The 21,269-nt window shown below is 37.7% G+C and overlaps 1 protein-coding gene across 1 annotated transcript in view; it reads left to right on the top strand.

The window, feature by feature from the left end:
* SPIN1 (spindlin 1) overlaps window positions 1–7,979 on the top strand; it is a 59,373-nt gene extending 51,394 nt beyond the window's left edge. Inside the window, exons 5-6 of the mRNA XM_029203127.1 lie at window positions 516–749; window positions 4,715–7,979. Of these exons, the coding sequence (XP_029058960.1) occupies window positions 516–749; window positions 4,715–4,914 (434 nt within the window). The 3' untranslated portion in view covers window positions 4,915–7,979. The remainder of the gene's footprint in view (window positions 1–515; window positions 750–4,714) is intronic.
* The last annotated feature ends 13,290 nt before the right edge of the window (window positions 7,980–21,269 follow it).

The following is a 21,269-nucleotide window of genomic DNA, read 5'->3' as shown; positions in this document are numbered from 1 at the left end:
GTCAAGCAGTATGTGACGAGCAGGAGGGCAGAGGGCTGCCAGGGGATGATGGCCAATGTGCTGTGGATCTGGAGAAGCAGTTCGTTATTCAAATTATGAAAGGAAAGTGCTGGAGTATTTTAAGCAAATGACCAACACAATCTGGTATAACGGCCACAAATATTACTCTGATTACTGTAAAAAATAGATTGTAGGGGCAAGAGTAAAAACCTATGCCTTGAATAGGTTAATACCTTGGTTTTCATAAATGGTCAATGGTTATATAAGATATTTAAAAGGCAAGGTGGGTAAAGGGTATATGGGAACAATATTATTTTTGGAACTCTTCTGTAAGTCTAATTCTATCTCATAATTTAAAAATAATTATCTATTAAACAATAACAAAAAAACACTTTATACCTTGAATAAACTAAAAGTTTTAATTAGGTACAGTACCAAGAACAGATGAATTCAGAAAAAAAAAAGAAAAAAGCAGATTCTTTCACGTAAACGATTGTTTGCTTTTTTGTCCCCAGCAACATCTCGAATCAGTGATGCACACCTAGCCGACACAATGATTGGCAAAGCAGTGGAGCACATGTTTGAGACCGAGGATGGCTCTAAAGACGAGTGGAGGGGAATGGTCTTAGCACGCGCCCCTATAATGAACACATGGTTTTACATCACCTATGAAAAAGATCCTGTCTTGTACATGTACCAGCTCTTAGATGATTATAAAGAAGGCGACCTTCGCATTATGCCGGATTCTAGTAAGTATAGATTGACAACTTTTAATTTTGATAATTCAAAAATAATTTGATAAATCAGATATCTTTAGAGCAAGATATTTGATTAACTCTTGTGCAGATACATTTAACAATTTTAATTATTAGGGTTAAGTGGTTATTCTTTTAGTCATGCACAAAGCATAGGTTGTGAAATTTTTACCCTTTTGCCAAGAATAATTTACTTTCCCTGTTCTGGACTTTGGACTTTCATATGAATGGTGTATATAATGTGGGGTCCTTTGTGACTAGCTTCTTTCACTCAGCTTATGTTTTCAAGGCTCATCCATGTTGTAACGTGTGTCTGTATTTCATTTCTTTTAATAACCAAATACAACTCGATTGTATGGATATACTGTATTTTGTTTATTCATTCATCTGTTGATGGATATTTGGATTTTTTTGCTTCTTTTTGGTTATTATGAAGAATTGTGTACAAGTTTCTGAGTGGACATTTGTTTTCAGTTTTCTTGGGTATATGCCTTGGAATGGAATTGATGAGGCATAGTGATCACTCTGGGTTGAATCATTTAGGCAACTGCCAGACTGATTTTCAGAGTGGTTGCATCATTTTACATTCTCACCAACAGTGTGTGAGGGTTCTGATTTCTCCACATCCTTACCAACACTTGTTACTTGACTTCTTGATTCTAGCCATCCTAGTGGTAGTGAAATGGTATCTCATTGTGGTTTTGGTTTTCATTTTTTTTGATGACTAAAGATGTCAAGTATCTTTTCGTGTGTTATTGGCCATTTTTGTGTCTTGTTGGAGAAATATCTATTCACATCCTTTGCCTGTTTTTCAATTGCATTGTCTTTCTGTTATTGAGTCGTAACAGTCAATAGGTATAAGTCTCTTGTCAGATATGTGACTTGCAGATACTTTCTCTTATTCTCTGAGTTGTCTTTTCAGTTTCTTGATAGTATTCTTTGAAGTACAAAAGTTTTAAATTTTGATGAAGTCCTATTTTTCTAGTTTTCCTTTTATTGCTCATGCTTTTGGTGTCATATCTAATAAACCCTTGCCAAATCAAAGGTTATGAAGATTTGCCCCTATGTTTTCTTCTAAGAGTCTTACAGTTTTAGCTCTTACATGTAGGTCTTACTTGGATCTTTGATACATTTTGAGTCAATATTTGTTTATGATGTGTCATGTCCAACTTCTTTGTTTTGCATGTGGCAATCCAGTTGTCTGAAAACCACTTTTTGAAAAGACTATTCTTTTTCCTACTGAATGGTTTTGGCACCCTTGGTAAAAATTACTTGACTATGGAGGTATGGAGATATTTCTGGACTTTGAGTTCTATTCCATTTGTCCATATGTCTATAGTTATGCCAGTGTCACACTTGATTACACTGCTTCATAATAAGTTTTAAAATCAAGAAGTGTGAATCCTCCTTTTTCAGAATTGTTTTGGCTGTTCTTTGCAATTTCGTATGAATTTTAGAATCAGCTTGTCAATTTCTGCAAAAAAGTCAGCTGGGATTCTGTTAGGTATTGCGTTGAATCTCTAGATCAGTTTGGCGGGGGCGTATTGCCATCTTAAGTTAAGCCATTGACCCATGCGCATGGGATGTTTTTTCATTTATTGAGTTTTTTCCATTTCTATCAACGTTTTGTAGTTTTCAGAGTATACGTTTTTGCATTTCTTATAGCCCTAAGTATTTTATTCTTTTTGATGCTATTGTGAATAAAATTATTTTCTTAATTTCACTTTTGCATAAGCCTTTTTTTTTTTCTTTAAACTACTCAATAGCTTTTCCTCAAACACATGAATTCTTGGCCCTAGACAGATATGGCCGACTGACAGACACTGGATATATTAGCAATGTAACACCATCTCTGTTCCTTTTTTTTTTTTTTTTTTTTTTTTTTAAGGTTCTTCCTGTGAACAAGCCACTCATTGAATCTACTCATGTGCTCATCTGGCCCTGACTTCTGCCTTCTTAGATTTTTTTTTTTTAAGTGCGTGTATATTTGTTATAAATGTGTAATGGAAAGTGTTATATAGGCGGGAATTTAAATATGAGAGCATACCATAAAAACATTTCCTCCAACCTATATGAAGTTTTAAACTTTTTTGTAGAGAAATGTCCAAAACAAGTACTGTTGACTTGATAATAGAAAGTATGAGGTCATTTGCAGATTAAATCATTGCCTGTACCAACCACGTCTTTATCCTCTCACTCCTTTCTTTCGAGTGGTATGGAAGTTTATTTGCTGTTAGTTGCTGTTGTGATGTTCTGATACAAAGAGCTCTGCAGTGGCCTCTGAGTCCTTGGCTTCTTCACTTATGGTTACTGTAAAACGTATGGCGATCATGTGTTTGTAATTTCTTTGTACACATGAGGTGCCACAAAAGTGTGGTGTGGTATGATGTTGCTGCTTGATGGAAGAGCACTGTTGAAGAAGAGTTCAGCTTAGATTTCCTCTTTACTTCCTTTTTTTAAAGAACTGATAACACTATGCTCAGGTGGTTTGTTTGTGTTGTGTGAGATCAGAATAGCAGGTTTCACATTATGCCATTCGATGAGAGAATTTATTATAATCACAGAGGCAAACTACTGTTAATACAGATACATGATATGATCCAAACCAGGATACATGTGAAAATAAAAAGGTGCACTGCTAACCATTGTGTCAGGACTACAGGCATAAGCACTGACTGTCTTGGGCAAACCAGGATACCTGGTTGTCGTACTTGAAGGCTCTCTGTTACTACATGGATAAGAGCTTGAGTTATTCAGGACCTGTTAGGGGTTTCTTAAAATAGAATTGTAACTGCCTAGCTCCTTCCCCTGGCTCCCCTTTTTTGTACTTTGTTTCTTTATTGTTGGCAGTGGTGATTTGTTCTCATTTTATGTGTATTCCTAGAATTTACAGAGTTCTTGCTAGGTCATAGGGCGGGCAGTGTTTTCCAACACTCAGATTTTCTTGGGGGCTTCTCAAAAAGTTCAGGTGCCTCAGCCATCCTCTGAGATTCAGTTGTAATTGGTCTGAGGATGGAGTTCACTTAGCACCTATTTTTATAGCACAGGAAATCTCTTTTATTTTGAAACTGGGTTAAGAGGACCATGTGTGATGAAATGAAGTTGAGGGAAAAAAAGCTTTAAGGATTCACAGGATAAGACAGGAATACTTAGTTAGGCACATTCTCAGTAATCCCAGTAGGTATTATCTGCTTTGAAATTATTTCAAAGTAAAACAGCCTTATTTTTAAGAAGCTATAGAACACAACATTGTAAATCAACTATACTTCAATAAAATTTTTTTAAAAAAGAAAGAAGTTGTATAATTACAGTTGATTCTTGAAAGCTTGGGGGTTGGGGAGACTGATCCTCCGCGCAGTTGAAAATCTGCATATGACTTATGGGCAGCCCTTCGTTTCTGCAGTTCCTCTGCATCTGTGGATTCAACTAACTGCAGATCGTGTATTTACTATTGGAAAAAATCCCTGTATAAGTGGACCCATGCAGTTCAAACCCCTGTTGTTCAAGGGTCAACTGTATTTAGTTCTTTTCTTGACCCTTTCCTTCTTTTAGTCCATCCCTCTTTAGGTAATTATAGCTATAACTAAATATAAGCCAAAGGAATTTCTGGTTATGATTTTCAAAATCATTTACATGTCTAGCTCTTGGGGATCAGCACACTGTTTTTGTAAATAAAGTTTTGTTGGCACACAACCACACCATTCATTTATATATCATCTGTGGCTGCTCTCATGTGACAACAATACAGCTGAGTAGTTGGTACAGAGACCGTATGGCTTCAGGCCTAACATATGTATTGTCTGGCCTTTGAAGGAAAAGTTTGCTGACTCTTGGTCTAGAAAATCAAGATGAATTCAGGATATTAAAAAAAATTTTTTTAATTATTAAAATAGATATGTGAGTTGGTGTGTATCTAAAAATTGACTCTAAATTCTCTTTTCTCCCCCTTTTAAATACAGATGATTCACCTCCAGCAGAAAGGGAACCAGGAGAAGTTGTGGACAGCCTGGTAGGCAAACAAGTGGAATATGCCAAAGAAGATGGCTCTAAAAGGACTGGCATGGTCATTCATCAAGTAGAAGCCAAACCGTCTGTCTATTTCATCAAGTTTGATGATGATTTCCATATTTATGTCTACGATTTGGTGAAAACATCCTAGATGTCATCACGAACTTTGCCAAATTTGTGGAACTATTAAATGTATAATTTGTAGACATAAAGACTTGATTGCTTTCCAGTTTAATGAAAGCTTAAATGTCCCTGCGAACCCACAATCTCTGCCAGCAGAACTGGTTTTGTTCTGAATAGTACAGATTTATGTGAACACAAAGCATTTTGTGTAAGGAACTCCTTCCTCTTAAAAGAAGTCTGTCTGTTTGGAAGGGAGTTACAGGCAAGTCTGGTAAAAGTTAAGCTAGTATCATAGTCATTTAAAACTGTAGTAGATCTTATCCACTTTCCCCTTCACGCTTAACACTGTTATTCTGCTGCCACAATGCAAGCATAGTTTGGTATTTTTGTTATTGCCTTTTTTTGAGATATATATGTATCTATATCTACCTATCTATCTATATCTGTGTGTATACATATATAATGTATATATACATACACATAGATGTGTGTGCACGCGCACACACACACATACACAGACACACAGACACACACACACACACTTCATGGGCAGTCCTTTCTTTGTGGATTGGAGTGGGGGTTACATAATTTTCTCCAGTTTAACAGGAGTGCTGACCCAAGCCATTTGTATTTAGTGTATTCAGTGTATTACTGCTGTTTATTTAAAATTAAATTTGGGCACAGGAAGCACATTGGGACATTCAGCTTATTTTGAAAGTCAAGTTCAGAGCACCATTTCAGTCTGGAGGCTTTAAACTGTAAATTCAAATATGAATCACCTGTGAACATTTAATGACCCACATTACAATTTTACAAAACAGAAATCTGGGTAAAAGGCTGCCTTTAATTCTAAGCTTTGTATATTATTTGTTTACATTTTTTATCATAAATACTTCTTTTTAAGCAAAGCCCAGGTACTTGGTCCACATAGTGTAATGCAGGTGTATTTTGGATGGCACATTTGGTCCATTATTTGTACAAATTAGTAATCTGGAATTTTAGTACATGGATTTAAAAGGCAACAGTATATCAGCGGTTTATGTGTATTTGGTAAGTTCCTGGAAGAACGTAGTGCTTTTATATTAGAAATGTAAGTTTAAGAATGACGTTGTTGCCTTTTAACAAGTTCTCTGGGATACCTTTATTTTTATTACTGTTATTACTGATATATGATTATGGTCAGAAGGCTTTTCCCCCTTGGCTTTTCCCCTCAAAGAATGTCTAGACAAATAACAGCTTAAATTCCTGACACCTCTTGTGGTGCTGTATGTTCTTACTCATGGTATGCTGTTGATGTGGATTCATTCCATTTGGTGGATCCTACCACATCAGGGTCAGTCACCTGCACAGGCTTGTGGGTGTGACTGATAGCAGCCCTTAGCCATTGAATCCTTTCCTGCAAGGTTGTTTTAACTAAAATAGAACTGCAAAAGTGGTTCATTTAGCAGCAGAACATCAGTCTATCACTTTGTTTTTGATGATCCCTGGCAGTTTGAAAGCTAGGAGAAAGATGATATGTGAAACCAGTCTTGTGGAGATTGAAAATCTTACCTCTGATTTGGGCAGAAAGCTTAAATGCATATGAATCTCAGTCAAACACCAGGTCTGTGTGACGTCTGTCATGGCTGTTCTTGATGTTAAGAGATTCTGTAGTTTCAAGGCTGCGCTCTGCATGGTTTGTGTGATGCCCATTTTTGCCTTCAGGAAGGCTGTGCCTTGTTGTGCTGGTGGGTGGTAACCTCACGCACCATGTAAATACAGCACCCCAGTTCTCTCCAGCGTGCCCAGTGCCTCACTGAGGGCAGCCAGGGGTGAGCTTCTCCATGTAGTGGGTACCCAGGTCTTAGATGTTCCTCCTGTGCTTGAAACAAGTGTCATGCTACAGATCTGTCATCTGTTCTCCTGGAGGCTCTTGTAAGAGTTCCTGCATGTGAATCTCAAGGTTGAGCCCAGCTCCCTGTGCCCAAGTGGACACATGTGGCCCAGAGAGTGTGTTGTCCAGCGTGCACTGCATGAACAGGACACAGTGACTTCAGACTGAAAAACAAAGTCCTTTGGAGGTATCCTGAGGGTTGGGTCAGTTGAGTTGAAACATTTCTGGCATTACTTAATGACTTGCATTGTGGTTTTTCTGCAAGTACCTTTAGCAACTTTTAATACCACATGATCTCTCTAGATGAATGTGACGTGATTTATTATCATCATTATTTTAATCATTGTTCCATTTATTGCCTTTAGGGTTGAAGGAAGGGGAAGGGGTCTTTTTTTTGTTGTTTTTTCCTTTTTTTTTTCCCATTCTTTTTTCTTTTGGTGGCTTAAACCACACTTCCTGATGCCATGACTAACTCTGCTCCCCAGCCGAGTATTTCAGGCTTCGTCTAGGCTCATGTTTCAGATCTGCATGCATTGCTTGCATTTTCCTGGTATCGGAATGTTGGTTCCTTGTTCTAGGAATACAACATTAATTTCCAAAATTATCATGGGACTTGTGACAACACAAGACATGAATCTCTGTATAAAATGTATTGGCCTTTCTCATTGACCTGCTATAGTATTATTGTGTCGTGTGTGTGTGCGTGCGTGATGTCTGGCTGCCATGTAAAGCTTCAAGGGAAAACCTTAAAAGCAGACCATCCTTTTTTGCATGCTCTATTCTAAGTAGAATGTTCAATGTAACTAACTAAAATTGCATGTTAAATATATTTAGGTTTTTTGTTTTCTATCTTTGTTTTTATTTGGTTTCAGTTTCTGTATATTTGCTTAACTGTGCTGTTTCAGTGGTTGTAGGATAAAGATGCACTGGTGAAGCAAATGTAGTGCCAACCGAAGGTGATTTTCCAGTTGTGTATGTCATGCAGCATTTGAAGGGACTGTGCATTCTTAAAACAATCACAGTTGCTTCTAAACCAGATTTCATTTCTATTATTGTTTTACGTGCCAAACCCTGAAGTGCATTGGGCTTGAATCTCTGAACGCTGTGGACCCATTAGAAGACTGTTTTGATTGTCACAAATTGTAGTGCCTGAAGACATTGTTGAAGCTGATTGTCTTAAAAAAAAAAAAAAAAAAAGACAGTTCTCCAAAGACAAAACAGGAATTATTGTAACAGAAAATAATTATGGTCAAAATGTCTGTGGTTCCTTGGAAATGCTGCGCTTTTTGTATTTTCCATCATTAGTGCAGTTCGAACGAATGTGTATAGTTCAGAGGTCTTCGTGTTCGCATTTTAATATTAGGTAAATGACCTCATCTTTCAAGCTTGAATTCATTTTTAATTTTAATTTTATTTTATACAATGTGTAGACAGTTCCCTGTTCTCTGCATTTAGAAGTATAAACAATATAAATCTGTTCATTCTGTAAGTAATTTTTATAATTATGATGTAACTCTATCCTATCCTTAAAACATTTAAAATAAACCCTTTATGTGCAACTTTTGACTGTAAATTTTGTGCTTATGAGCAAACTGTGATGTGTTAAACGTGCTTCTGAAAAAGTTTTTGAAGTTTTACTTGAAGATTTTAAGAGACCTTTTTTCCCTCTTTTCACCAAATGTAAATGTCAGATTTATATAGGAACAGAAAGAAATAGAATTTTTATTTGAATGATAATTAATAGTACCTGTAAAGAAAGGGAGCAATAATCAATAGCCCCAATATATTATATAGTCCAAAACATGAAAGTTTGTGATTAGCAATTAATGAGAAATTTCAATTTATCATAAAATTTTAAACTTAAAAGAATTGTTTTAAATAGAATTAAATAATGTGTGTTTTATACTTTCACATCTTTTCTTGCTATAATTATATATTGCTTTTATTAATACTTAAATACCAACTAGTGAAATTCTGCAGTGAAAAAATCTCTTTTTTTTTTTTTCCAGTAGTAAGGACAAAGACATGTAGGTAATACTGGAACTATATGTACTCTATATTTTATCTTCCTGGATAATTTTATCAGTGAGAGGGAAAAATAGAGTTTATGATATGCCTGCCCTTAATTAGATTCATTTTTTATGTTTCCCTGTTTGGCCCAAGGATCCGTGGTTAAAGCTAGGACGGGACAGGTCACTTTTGTTGCGGCCAGAGCGGCTGGGGAGGCTTGGCATGGCAGCTGCAATGACCACTGCTGAGGCCCTGGCCAAGGGGATGCAGGACCACCTCTCAGACTCTGGTGGGAGGAGTCGCAGACAGGTGTTGGGAGAAGATGAACCTGGAAGCACACGTGTTCACCCTGGGCGAGATTTTACAGTCTTCTTCCTGAAGGTAAATCACTCGTTGCAGTATCGAAGGTACAGCTCAGGAAATATTTTCCCCCAAAATAACAAAGCAAGCTTAGTCAAAAGGTTGGCGGTTGCTGACTGCTGTTTGTAAACTGAAGAACTAGGTCTAGAGCAGTCGCCACTATTGGAGAATTGCAGGGATGGGCTTGCTTTCCATTGTTTCTTCACTTGATACAGTCACAGCTCTGTGATAATAAAGCATTTGACACTAATAAAGCACTAGCAAAAGTGCTTAGTAAGTACCTTGCCAAACTCTTTCTGTTTTTTTGTTTTTGTTTTTTGACCATGCCATGTGGCATGCGGGATCTTAGTTCCACAACCAGGGATCGAACCCATGCCCCCTGCAGTGGAAGCACAGAGTCTTAACTACTGAACTGCCAGGGAAGTCCCTTCATTTAATTCTTAATACTGTGAGGAAGGCATGACGTTTTTCCATGTTGTGCTGTTGTAAAAGGAGTGAGGGTTGAGTACCTTGTCCAGGATTACAGAGGCCATCAGGACTCAGACCCTCAATGCTGTGCCCAGGCTCCAAGCTGCTGTGTTCACGCCTCAGAATTAAATTACTAAAGTGGGGTGATTGGATTTGAATAGTCTATGGTCCAGTAATTTCTATGGATAATTTTTTGTAACCTTATTTCGTACATTGATAGCAAAAAGTATTTTATTTCCAAGTTGCATAATAAAAGGTTTTATATTGTCACTAGAATGTAGAAATCTGTCTATAGTGAGAATTGTAATCCAAAGTTATAATAAATATAGCTAATAAAAGGTATAAAAATATCTTTTATTTGGAAAGAAATTATACTGGAAATATTTAAATTTCCATCACAAGAATGTAGATACTATTTTATATTCCAGACACTTTAAACATGTCATTAAGTTAATATTCTTATAAAACCTAGACTTCTTATGCTCCTTCCTAGTTTTCACAGTAATTGTCCTATGTCATTAATATACGTGTGTGTGTGTGTGTGTGTGTGTGTGTGTGTGTGTGTTTTAAGTTTTTAGGCTGCTGAATTTCAGAAAATTAGGTGAGTCTGTAAACTGTTTCTCCAGACATTCTATGATAGTCTCTGCCCCTGTATGGGCCCTAAAACTCGTAGGTTTTGGTAACTCAGTGGCAGATGGTCTTCGGGTACTGCCTTGGCACATCATTTTGCCTAAAAATGACATTGCATTCTTTCTGCTTAATTTTTATGTGAGGGCACTGGACCAGGTAGCGCACTGACCCCTGTCAGCTCTCGCAATGGTGACACAGAGGCGTGGGCCCTTTCCATGCATTTCTTTTTTACGTTGGCTATTAACAGTAGGTGAGTAGGCTGTCATGTGTACTGTGGGCGTGTTCCTGCTTCCGCTTTATCTCCATCCTCTTTCATTGCTTTCATCTTATGCTTTGAAAATTCATGCTCTGGGGGAACATTAGAGCTTGAAGTACCATGTGAACTACCTAAAAATCCTTTTTATAGGATTGGCACATTACACGTAACTTTAAATTCTGTGTCTTCATGTTGGAACCAAAGCAGATTATGATGTGAAAGGGACAGAAGGAAGACCAAGACCTTTTTTTTTTTTTTTTTTTTTTTTTTGCGGTATGCGGGCCTCTCACTGTTGTGGCCTCTCCCGTTGCGGAGCACAGGCTCCGGAAGCGCAGGCTCAGCGGCCATGGCTCACGGGCCCAGCCACTCCGTGGCATGTGGGATCTTCCCGGACCGGGGCACGAACCCGTGTCCCCTGCATCAGCAGGCAGACTCTCAACCACTGCGCCACCAGGGAAGCCCGACCAAGACCTTTTAAAAACCTTGACATTGATATGAACAGTTAACAACTGAAGATTGAAATTCAGCATTCTGAATTGTCTTCTGATACAGATTGTGAAAGTTGCTTTAAAGCTTTTGCCTTAGATTTGTCTCCTAAAGGATTTGTAAGAAATCTGAACACGACTGCTTGTGCACTGCGCATTCCCACTAGAAAAACGAGAGGAGAGTAGTCCCTGGTGACTGTGGCTTTTTTCCCAAGAGTTGTACTTTGTGTGGACTGTGTTTACTCTGTGTGTGTGTGTGCATGTCTGTTATTTACGGGGGACCTGATTTGAGCAAAGTGTTGCTTCGAGTTGCCCTGTAATACCGTGGCCAAGTAGTTTTAACCACTGCATTTGTCTTAATTTATCCCAAATCTGATTTGTCACAGGAGAAGGACAAGATTGTGGTCATTTTCAGAGCAGTCCAGCCAGCAGAAGAGAGCAGTATGTTAAGGACTGAAAAACATGTCTGAAGGGATGGAGTCCACAGTCTGCATTGTCCTACAACTAGAATTACTGCCTCTGAGCAGTTTGTGGGGGAGAGATCACACAGAGCACAGGAAACTAACACCTGTTACCAGCCGTCTCCTTAATTCACATGCATTTGTAAGACAAACAAGTAAACAAAAACAGAAATGTCTCAGCCGTTGTGACTGGCCCTTTTTTAAAATTTGGTAGTTATATTTTTTAAAAAGGGTCATGCTCTGATCAAATTACATGTGGTAGACCACTGAAGGATTGTTTTCTGATACTGCTTTACATATATGTGTCCGTCAGCTCAGGCTGCCGTAACAAACACCACAGACTGTGGGGCTTGAACAATAGACATTTATTCTTGCTCAGGTCTAGAAGATGAAACTCCATGGTTAAGGTGTCAGCAGGATGGTTTCTCCTGAGGCCTTTCTCCTTGGCTTGCAGACAGCTGTCCTACCTCCAACTTCACATGGTGTTCCCTCTGTGTGTGTCTGCCGTGATCTCTTCTTGTAAGAACATCAGTTACATTGGATTAGGGCCCGCTATAACCACCTCATTTAACCTTAACCGCTTCTTTAAAGGCCATATCTCCAAATACAGTCACATTCTGAGTTGCCAGGGGTTAGGATACCAACAGGTGAATTTTGGGGTAATGCAATTTAATCCACAGCACTGTGTTAAAATTTAGTTGGGCTTTCTTACTGTTAAGCTTACAATGGAAAAGAAATCTTATTGGCAGAGCATTATTTTTGACTAATTATTTTAAAAACAATACTAATTTTCTATTTTTATTTAAAAGGGATGGATAAATTTAGTGTACTAAAGAGAGCATTGAAAGAAGAGCCAAATCTCTGAGTTCTCGTTGCCCACTTCCTATCAGTATGATCTCAGGCAAATTGTTTAGCCTTTCTAACTTCTTTTCCTCATCTGTATTTGGGGAGAATCCTGCCCTACTCACTCAAAAGATGAGTGGATCCAGTGATGCTGGATGTGCGCGTGATGCAAACCTGAGCCTGATGCAGAGGGAGCGAGTCACCTTCGTGCTGGGATTTCATTGGGTGTCAGGGCCTTACACAGACAGCAGCTCTGTCATTTCAGGCCTTGCCATGATTTGCTTTGATTTTATGATCTTTGAGGTCTTTTAGTTTGATACAGTTTCACTTATATAATGTCAATCGGGAAGATTTCCATTTTTATATTTTTTCAGAACAGTAGCATCTCCCAGCATATGTAAAAATTGTTGTAAAAAGCACCGTTGAAAGGTCAGTGGGATGTTCCACATTTTCCATTTTATTGTGACTAAGAAGGAGACTATGAAGATAACCTTCATGAATAAAGGTCTGCATCTGTGTTTTGCTAATGTTCTCACATTGTCGTAGGGGTCATGAACACTGAACTGCCTCCTTAGTGCTTTCGTAAAACATGGTGCTAGAGTTGGCAGTGTCAGCCAGTGGCCTGATTTGGAGTAATTTAAATAGTCTACTTTCAGAATGTTTTGCTGCCTAAGAGGGAAGTCGTATCTTTAAAACAGGACAGTTATGCCCAATGAAAAGTAGCCATTGTGTGTAATAGGAGAGTAATGACCACTGTCCTCACTCCCACCCCAAGTGAGGTCTTGATGCACTGTGTCTTTAATCACCAATGTTGCTTTTTCTGTAATATAATCTGAAATCAGTCCCTCTTTGGAGAAGTTTTAAAAGTTTATTATGGTTTGAGGGGGCGGGGTTGTTTGCAGGTATTAATTTCACCTTAGTATTTGATGTCCCATCTTTAATTAATTTCTGGTATGGCTATTTAACATTGGTCCCACACTCAGGTAAAGCCAGCTGTTTTATTTAAACTGCAACTGAATTTCATTTTATTTTCACGTGTGCCCAAAAGAAATAACCATCAAATTGTCTGAGAATGGTAGCTGGCATCTGGCGCGTAACGGTGCCATTGCTTGTGTTCTTCAGTGGGGCGCCTGGGAAAGTGTTGAGGGTGTGGACACCAAGAGCAAGATTTTGTCCTGCTGAGAAAGTGAAAATAGCAGGCTGCCTTCCTCTAAAGGAGGTGAGGGTTTAATTAAACTTCTTAAGAGTGGAATTACAAATGTTGCTGTGTTGCAAGTCTTTATTATAACCTGTAAACAAGTCAATTCTAACCTAATTCAGCTTTAATACTCTTCAGATAGTAGCAAAAATGTACATTTGCCTCTAGGATATTTTGTAAATGTGAATAATATACAAATAATTTCATAAGCTACCTAAAATCTTTTATGGAACAAAATAGGTATACATAGTTATTTTGCCCTTGAAAATTCTCCATCCTTAATAGTGAAGTTTTAAGAGTCCTGTGGAAGATTGTTGTTTCTTTCCAGATAATGTAAATTGATATGGTATACTGCCACCTCAGAGAGGCACCTCACTGAAATAGCTCCTAAAACTTGTGGTCACTGTTGTGTGGTTAAATTTCACCAGTATGTGAGTTATATGGTGGTTACGACTTGGGATTTTGGGGGGCACTGTCCGGTGCAGCAGCTGGACTTTGCAGGATAAATTCACAAGGCCTGGTAGAATTAGCCCTGGGCAGGTATTTGGAGTCTGGTCTCTGTTCTCTATTTTAAAACATCTCTGTGCTCAGTTTCTTTCTTTGCATGATTATTTTTTTTAACATCTATGAACTTCTAACTTGTTTATCCAGAATAATATTATGATTTCCTGTTTTTTAAAAGCACTTAGGAAAGAGTAACTTGTTTTTGCAAAAATGCCTCAGAATAAGTGACAATCTATACTACATTTAAACTAGCAACGTAATTCAGATAGCAATAAGCTCGTGTCTGTTCTACGGATTACTACATCGAAGTCTTCCCACTGTTCATCTGGTTCAGTGAGGTGCCTTATACCAACAATTACTTTGGCTGATGAACATGAAGCTGATGAAGGTGTTTATTCCTAACCGGTGTTCTCCCTGCTACACTGTGCTCCATGGAGGAGCTTACAACTGGCATTTAAGCATTTTAGTTGTCTGTGACACCAAAGAGTGGTGTGATGTAGCTTTTAGAAAGAGAAAACAAAGTAAAATGTAAATTGTAGCATATTCTCAGTTTACAGTCGAAATCCTCCCAGCTGACCATTGGCCAACAGACCGTTAATACACTGGAATCCACCAGGGCTGTTTCTGCCCCGCCTCCTCCAGTGAGGGGCTTTCTGTGAGACAGCAGGACAAACTTGTGTTCCACGTTCCAGCAGGATCCATTTGGCTGTGGTCAGGACTTGCCTGGTTGTGTTGTCATACCTGCTGCTTCTCAGGGTTTACATGCACCTTATAGTTTTATCATGAAGTGCAAGGTTAAGTTTCAAATTGTGTACCATTAATATCAGAAAAATACAAAACCTTTTCCGCAGTTTCTGTGTCTTCATAATTTAAAATATTCTAAAATTGTTGGTAATTTGTTTCCTGTTTAAAAACAGTTCTACTTACAATTTCAAGCTGAAATGGGTGAAGGCATGATTTTTGGCTAGACACCCATCTTTTTTTTTTTTTTTTTTTTTTTTTTAGACACCCATCTTAACGGTTGCTCTGTATTCTTATCTCTACCTTCTTTGGAGAAAAGACCAACTTTACCAGCTTCACTTTTCTGATGTGATATTGTAGGATTTCAAGACATTTTAAGTATTTTGAGGAAAGACACTATTAAGATGGGACTTTTGTATACCAAGGTATTTTAATGTTTTCCTTATACTGAGCATCCTAGGTTTAACTTAATAGTTTATATGCTCATTCAGCACTGAACTGAAGGTAAATTAGAAGTTTTTCAAAATTTATTTGAAGCCATTGTTCTAAGCTGTTAATTTTTCCAAGAAAATTAAGTTCCTTTTATAGCTAACCATATTACCAAAATTCCTTTGCACTTAAGTAAATTGTCATACCTTTATTAAGCATCTTATTTCAGGATCATGTTAATATAATTTTGTGTTGATTTATTTACTTTTTATGATCTTTAAAGACAAGATTTTAAGAATCTTATGTCATGAATTTTTTCAGATGGTAAAGTCATACCTAGTTCCCTGGGTACTGTCCAGAGTATCGTTTTGAAAAAGTTCTGGTTTGAGTGACTTTGAGCAGAAAATCCCCCCAAAAGGGAAGTATATGAAAGTACATTATTGCAAAAAGGAGTAAGCTAATTCATACAGTGCCTAGGATACCTTTAAGCATTAGAAGAGACACTCTGAGCAGATTCATCTCAAGTTCACCTGAGTCTGTCTTTCAGTGGCTCTCCACTTCAGGCTGTCTGCCAGCTCCTGAGTGCCTGCAGAGTGCCTGTGAAGCTGAGTGCTTGGGCGGAGGCCCACGCTAGAGTCAGGAGGCATCTCCACTGTTCTGGCCTCCACCAGGGCCTCTTTGACTGCCTGCTGCACAGCATGTTCATAACATCGTGATTGGTGTCACAGGCCAGTTGAGTTTTGGGGTTGTCACCCGTCACCCCTCATGGCATCCGTAAAGTCCAGGGAGCAGCCTGGGCCTGAGGGCCAGTGGCGAGTGTAGTCCCTGGTAAAGTGATTGTATCCAGTCTGCCAAATACCGAGGTGACACTCAAACCTCAGAGGTCAGGATGCCCACCTGCCCCCAAGGACCCTGCTGCCCAACCCCTACCCCCCAACTCCTACACCCTGGCTGCTTCCTGGAAGGAGGAGCAGTGAGAGAACTGCTCTCTTTGCACAAAGATCTGTTGCGTAACTACTGTCTCAGTTACACTCCTATTGTGGATGGTCAGGAGGCCCCAGGAAAATGTTCACAGACAGAAGTGTCAAATCTGTATCCCAAGTGACCATGCTGGATTTACAGCCTCGGGAGTTGGTCCTGCATGACTGTCAATGAAGAGTGTGTTTGACGGTGGGTTTTGCTGTGGCAGCTAGGAGCACTTTTCATTTTTCAACATGGGAATTCTTTCTCTGAGTGGTTCCTGGGAAGGCCACTGAGGGTCTAATTTCTCCCTTTCACTTTAGCACCACACATTGGTGACCAGGATTGCAGAGAAAAGGGCAGCTGCCTAGCTCCAGGTTGCCTGTTGGAGCTGGTGGCTAAGCAGGTACCGTGTACTGTAATGAAATGTTGGCTGATGTGACCATTTTCTCTTACACATTAGTCCCCATTCCTTTCATGCTTTTATTTTCCTTGCCTTATCAACAGTTAACACACTTTTAATGGTATGTCATGAGCCTAAATAAGCCTTTATAGAAGATTCATTTACTTATATTAAGATTATGTATTTAAAAGGTGAGGTTTTGTAGCTTTTTTCCTCACTGTCTGACATTGTGCTTGTAACTCACCATTAAGTTATTATTCTGGAGTAGAAAGGGGTTAAAGAGCTAAGAAATAGGAATTGATTACATGTTAATTTTGGTATTCATCAGAAATGGCTGGTCTTTAAGAGTGGTCAGTAAGACTGAGAAATTGTTTCTGCTAACCCATCTTAGGCTAGTGTCTTTGAGTGCAGCATGAGAGTCAGCTACATGATCATCTGTGTGAGGGTTATTAGAAATACAGATTCCTAGGCTTCACACAAACTAAAGTTGACGCTCAGGAAACTGCAATCTTAGAAGAACTCCTTCCCTACCCCTAAATAATTTTGTGCATACTCAAGTTTGAGACCTACCATCTTGGATCTTAGGGAGTATTTAAAAATCATGGAGTTTTTGTTATTTTAATATTTCCAAGGCTGTATCTCAGGGATGGTGAGAAAATGCTTTCATGTTTCTAATGATTTTGACTTAAATCTTCCTGTTTTAAGCCTTCAGATTAATTTTTATGTCAATATACAAATCTTAAAAGACTTTGGAACTGGGGAAATGGTTAAAGTTGTTGTGTTTGGAGTTCTGTGAATGTGCTTATGAGATTGTTCAGAAATCAGCACATGGCATTCCTGTGTTTTGCCCATTCATGAGCCAGGCTGTGTTAGTTCTACCTCGGACCTCAGCCAGGTGACCCCTGTCTGCTGTTGCCCATTTAGGTATGACTTTCTGATGGAAAACAACCCTCAGGCTTCAGTATTCAAATGATGTTGAGAGCTTCATCAGAAACAGAACTCAAGTCATTTCAGACTACTTCTGTTCTATTCCTGAAAGGATACTCAGTAATAGTTTTAAAACAAAACAGAAAACTTGCAGGACACGGAAGTACCTTGTGCCAAAATGATTTTCACCTGCAGGATGCTCTCTCATGCTCTCACACATTGATTTAACTTTGGAAAATGAATTGATGTCATTTTATAACTTTGAAAGATGCTTATTAATTAAAAGAAACTATTATAGGAACAAAAGAATAGTATTTTATCACAATTCATTTGCCATGTACACTTGGAATTTCTCTAAATAACCACTTAGCTGTGTGTTTCACAGAATTCTTATTTGTCTTTAAGAGGATGGAACTCAGTCTTCAAACCGTCTAAATGATGACATGGGTGTGTGTATGCAGTGGCTTAATACCAAATGCATCCATGTTTATTTTCCAGATAGCTCGCATTGGCCTGATTACTGGACTGTATGCATAGATAGATCTTAATATGCTCAGTGTTACTTCTTAGAATCTGAGGTACAGAGCTTGAATTAGTTAACTAACAACCTTTTATATTAAATTCGTTGTTATCTTCCTGGAAGTTGGACTTTTGCAAAAACGATAGTAAGTGGATGATTAAAGAGGTGTTTGTAAAAAAAAAAAATTTGGATATCGCTTCCTAATAAGTGTTAATCACAACATAATATCAAAATATATGGGATGCAGCTAAACAGTGCTCGGAGGGAAATTTATAGCTGTGAATACTTATATTAAAAAGATCTCAAATCAAAGTCTAAGCTCCCACCTTAAAAAAACTAGAAAAAGAAGAGCAAGAATAAATCCAAAGCAAACAGAAGGAAAGAAATAATAAAGATTAGTATGGAAATCAGTGAAATAGAAAACAAAAATAGTACAGAAAAATCAATGAAAGCAATTGTTGGGTCTTTGAAAAGATCAAGTTTGGCATACCTTTAGCTACACTGACCAAGGAAGAAAGAGAAGACACAAATTACCAACATCAAGGATCAAAGAGGTTACATAACTACCAATTTTATAGAAATTAAAAGAATGGTAAGGAAATACTGTGAACAACTTGATGTCAACACATGGACAACTCAAGTGAAATGGACAAATCTTAAGACACAAATCACCAACACTTTGTCAAGAAGAAATAGAAAATTTCATTAGATCTATAACAAGTGGAGAGATTAGGCTGGAAACTAGACTTCTCTCATGAAAATAAACCCCAGGGCCAGATAGCTTCACTGGTGAATGCAATCAAACATATAAAGAAGAAATAATGCCAATCTTTCAGAGACTCAGAAAATAGAAGAGGAGGGAATACCTACTTGTTCTATGTTATGAGCCCCCTATTATCCTGATACAAAAGCCAGACAAAAGCATCACAAACACTACTACAGACCAGTATCCCTTATGAATATAGATACAAAAATCTTCAACAAATCCAATGACATTTAGAAAGGCTTAGGTTCATGGCCAGGTGAGATTTAATACCAGAAAGCCAATGAATGTATTCCACCATATTAACAGATGGAAGGACAAAAGACACGAGTCATTTCAAAAGGCAGAGGGAAAGCATTTGACAAAGTGTGACACCATTCATGATAAAAACTCTCAAAAACATGGACTAGAAGGGAATTTTCTCAACCGGACAAAGGGTATCTATAAAAAAACAACAGCTAACATCATACTTCATGGTGAAAGAATAACTTTCTCCTCTAAAGTCAGGAATTTCAAAGTTGTCCACTTTCATTCCTTCTATTCAACTTTATACTGTAGATCTAACCCTGCAGTCAAGCAAGAAAAAAATAAAAAGCATCCAGGTGGGAAAGGAAGAAATAAAGTTATCTTTATTTGCAGATGAGATGATTCTATGTTGAAAATCTTAAGTGATACACACATAAAACATTAAAGCTAAGGAATTAAGCAAGGTTGTAAGATAGAAGACATATACAAAAAATCAATTGCATTTCTACATATAACTAACTACATCAACTTGAAATTAATTCCATCAAAAAGGTTAAAATACTTAAGAATAAATTTAATAAAAGTATGAGATTGTACACAAGAAAATCTAAATAAATGGAGAGACATTCCATGTTCATGGACTGGAAGATTCACTATTAATATGGCAATGCCTGTCAAAATTCCAGCAGGTTTTGTTGCAGGAATTAAGCTGATCCTAAAACTTTTATGGAAATATAAAAGGACTCAGAATAACCACAAGAATTTTGAAAAATAACAAATTTGGAGAACTTATACTTCCTGGTTTTAGAACTTAACTATAAGCCTGTAGTAATCAAGATAGTGTGGTATTGGAATGAAGATATATCTAGATACATCTGGCTATCTCAGTGAGACAATTGAGAGTCTTGAAATTAATCCTTACATTCATGGGCAGTTGGTTTTCCTCAGAGGTACTGAGGCAATTCAGTGGAGAAAATATTGCCCTTTCAACAGTTGAGGCTGGAAGGATTGGTTATCCATATGCAAAAAGATGAATTTAGATTGTTCATAATATACAAAAGCTAACTCAAAATGGACCAACGACCTAAATGCAAGAGCTAAAACTATTGAATTTAGAATAAATTATAGGCAAGAATCTTCATGGTTTGTCAAAGATTTCTTGTATACAACGCCAAAAGCACAATCTAAAAGGTAAAATTGATAAGTTAGACTCCATCAAAATTAAAAACTTGTGTGTCACAAGCCACTGTTAAGGAAATGAGAATGCAAGCCAGACTGGAAAAAAACATTTATAAATCATATTGATAAAAGATTGGTGTTCAGAGTATACAAAAAGCTCTTTAACAAGAAGACAATCCAAGTAATAGTGCAAAGGATTTGAATAGATATCTCTCCAAGGAAGATCCACAAGTGGCCAATAAATACAAAAAGATGTTCAACATCCTTAGTCATTAGGGAAGTGCAAATTAAAACTGAGATGCCACTTCCCATGCAGAATAACTGTACCAAATAGCAATATCAAAATAGTTGTAACCCAAAGGATAGGCAATGACAAATGTTGGTAAAGATGTGGAGAAATTGGTGCAGCCCCTTTGGATAGCAGTTTAGCAGTTTCTTAAAAAGTTAAATACAAATTTACCATAAGACCCTAGGTACCTAGGAAAATACACATGAAAATCGAGAAAATATGTCTACAGAAAACTTGTAAACTAATGTTTATAGAAACATTGTTCATAATAGCCCCCAAATGGAAATACACCAAATTATCATCAACCAGTGAGTGGATAAACACACTGGTAGATCCATACAATGGAACACTACTCAGATAGGAAAAGGAATGAACTGGTACAAGCTACAATATCAGAAACATAAAATGGAGGAAGACAGATGGAAAATACCACATATTCTGTGATTCCATTTATGTGAAATTTCCTAAAAAGTAAAAACTACAGAAAGTAGATTATTGGTTGGTTGCTGGAGGCTGCGGTTGGGAATGGAGACCACCTGCCAGTGGATACTAGGAGTCGTTTTGCGTTGAGGGAACTGTTACTGATGATTGTATAACCATTTACTAAATTTACTAAAAAATTATTCACTTAAAATAGTTGATTTTATGATACATATGTGAATTATATCTCAAATAAAGCATTTAGAAAACTCCTGAGATGATATCTGAATTCTAAAAAGAAGGAAAGGTGGGAGGGACAGTTTGTGATTCTGAGTTTGGGCTGCCTGCCTGGGAATTTGTTTTTCTGACAACCTCATGGGTGATGCTTTGGTATCCAGTCTGAGGACACGGGGCTAGA

This window comes from Monodon monoceros, unplaced genomic scaffold (genome assembly GCF_005190385.1).
Source record: "Monodon monoceros isolate NGI ecotype Baffin Bay Population unplaced genomic scaffold, NGI_Narwhal_1 Super_Scaffold_5, whole genome shotgun sequence".
Taxonomy (NCBI): Eukaryota; Metazoa; Chordata; class Mammalia; order Artiodactyla; family Monodontidae; genus Monodon; species Monodon monoceros.
Note: the sequence above shows the minus strand (reverse complement) of the source record. Positions and strands in the feature narration are given on the sequence as shown.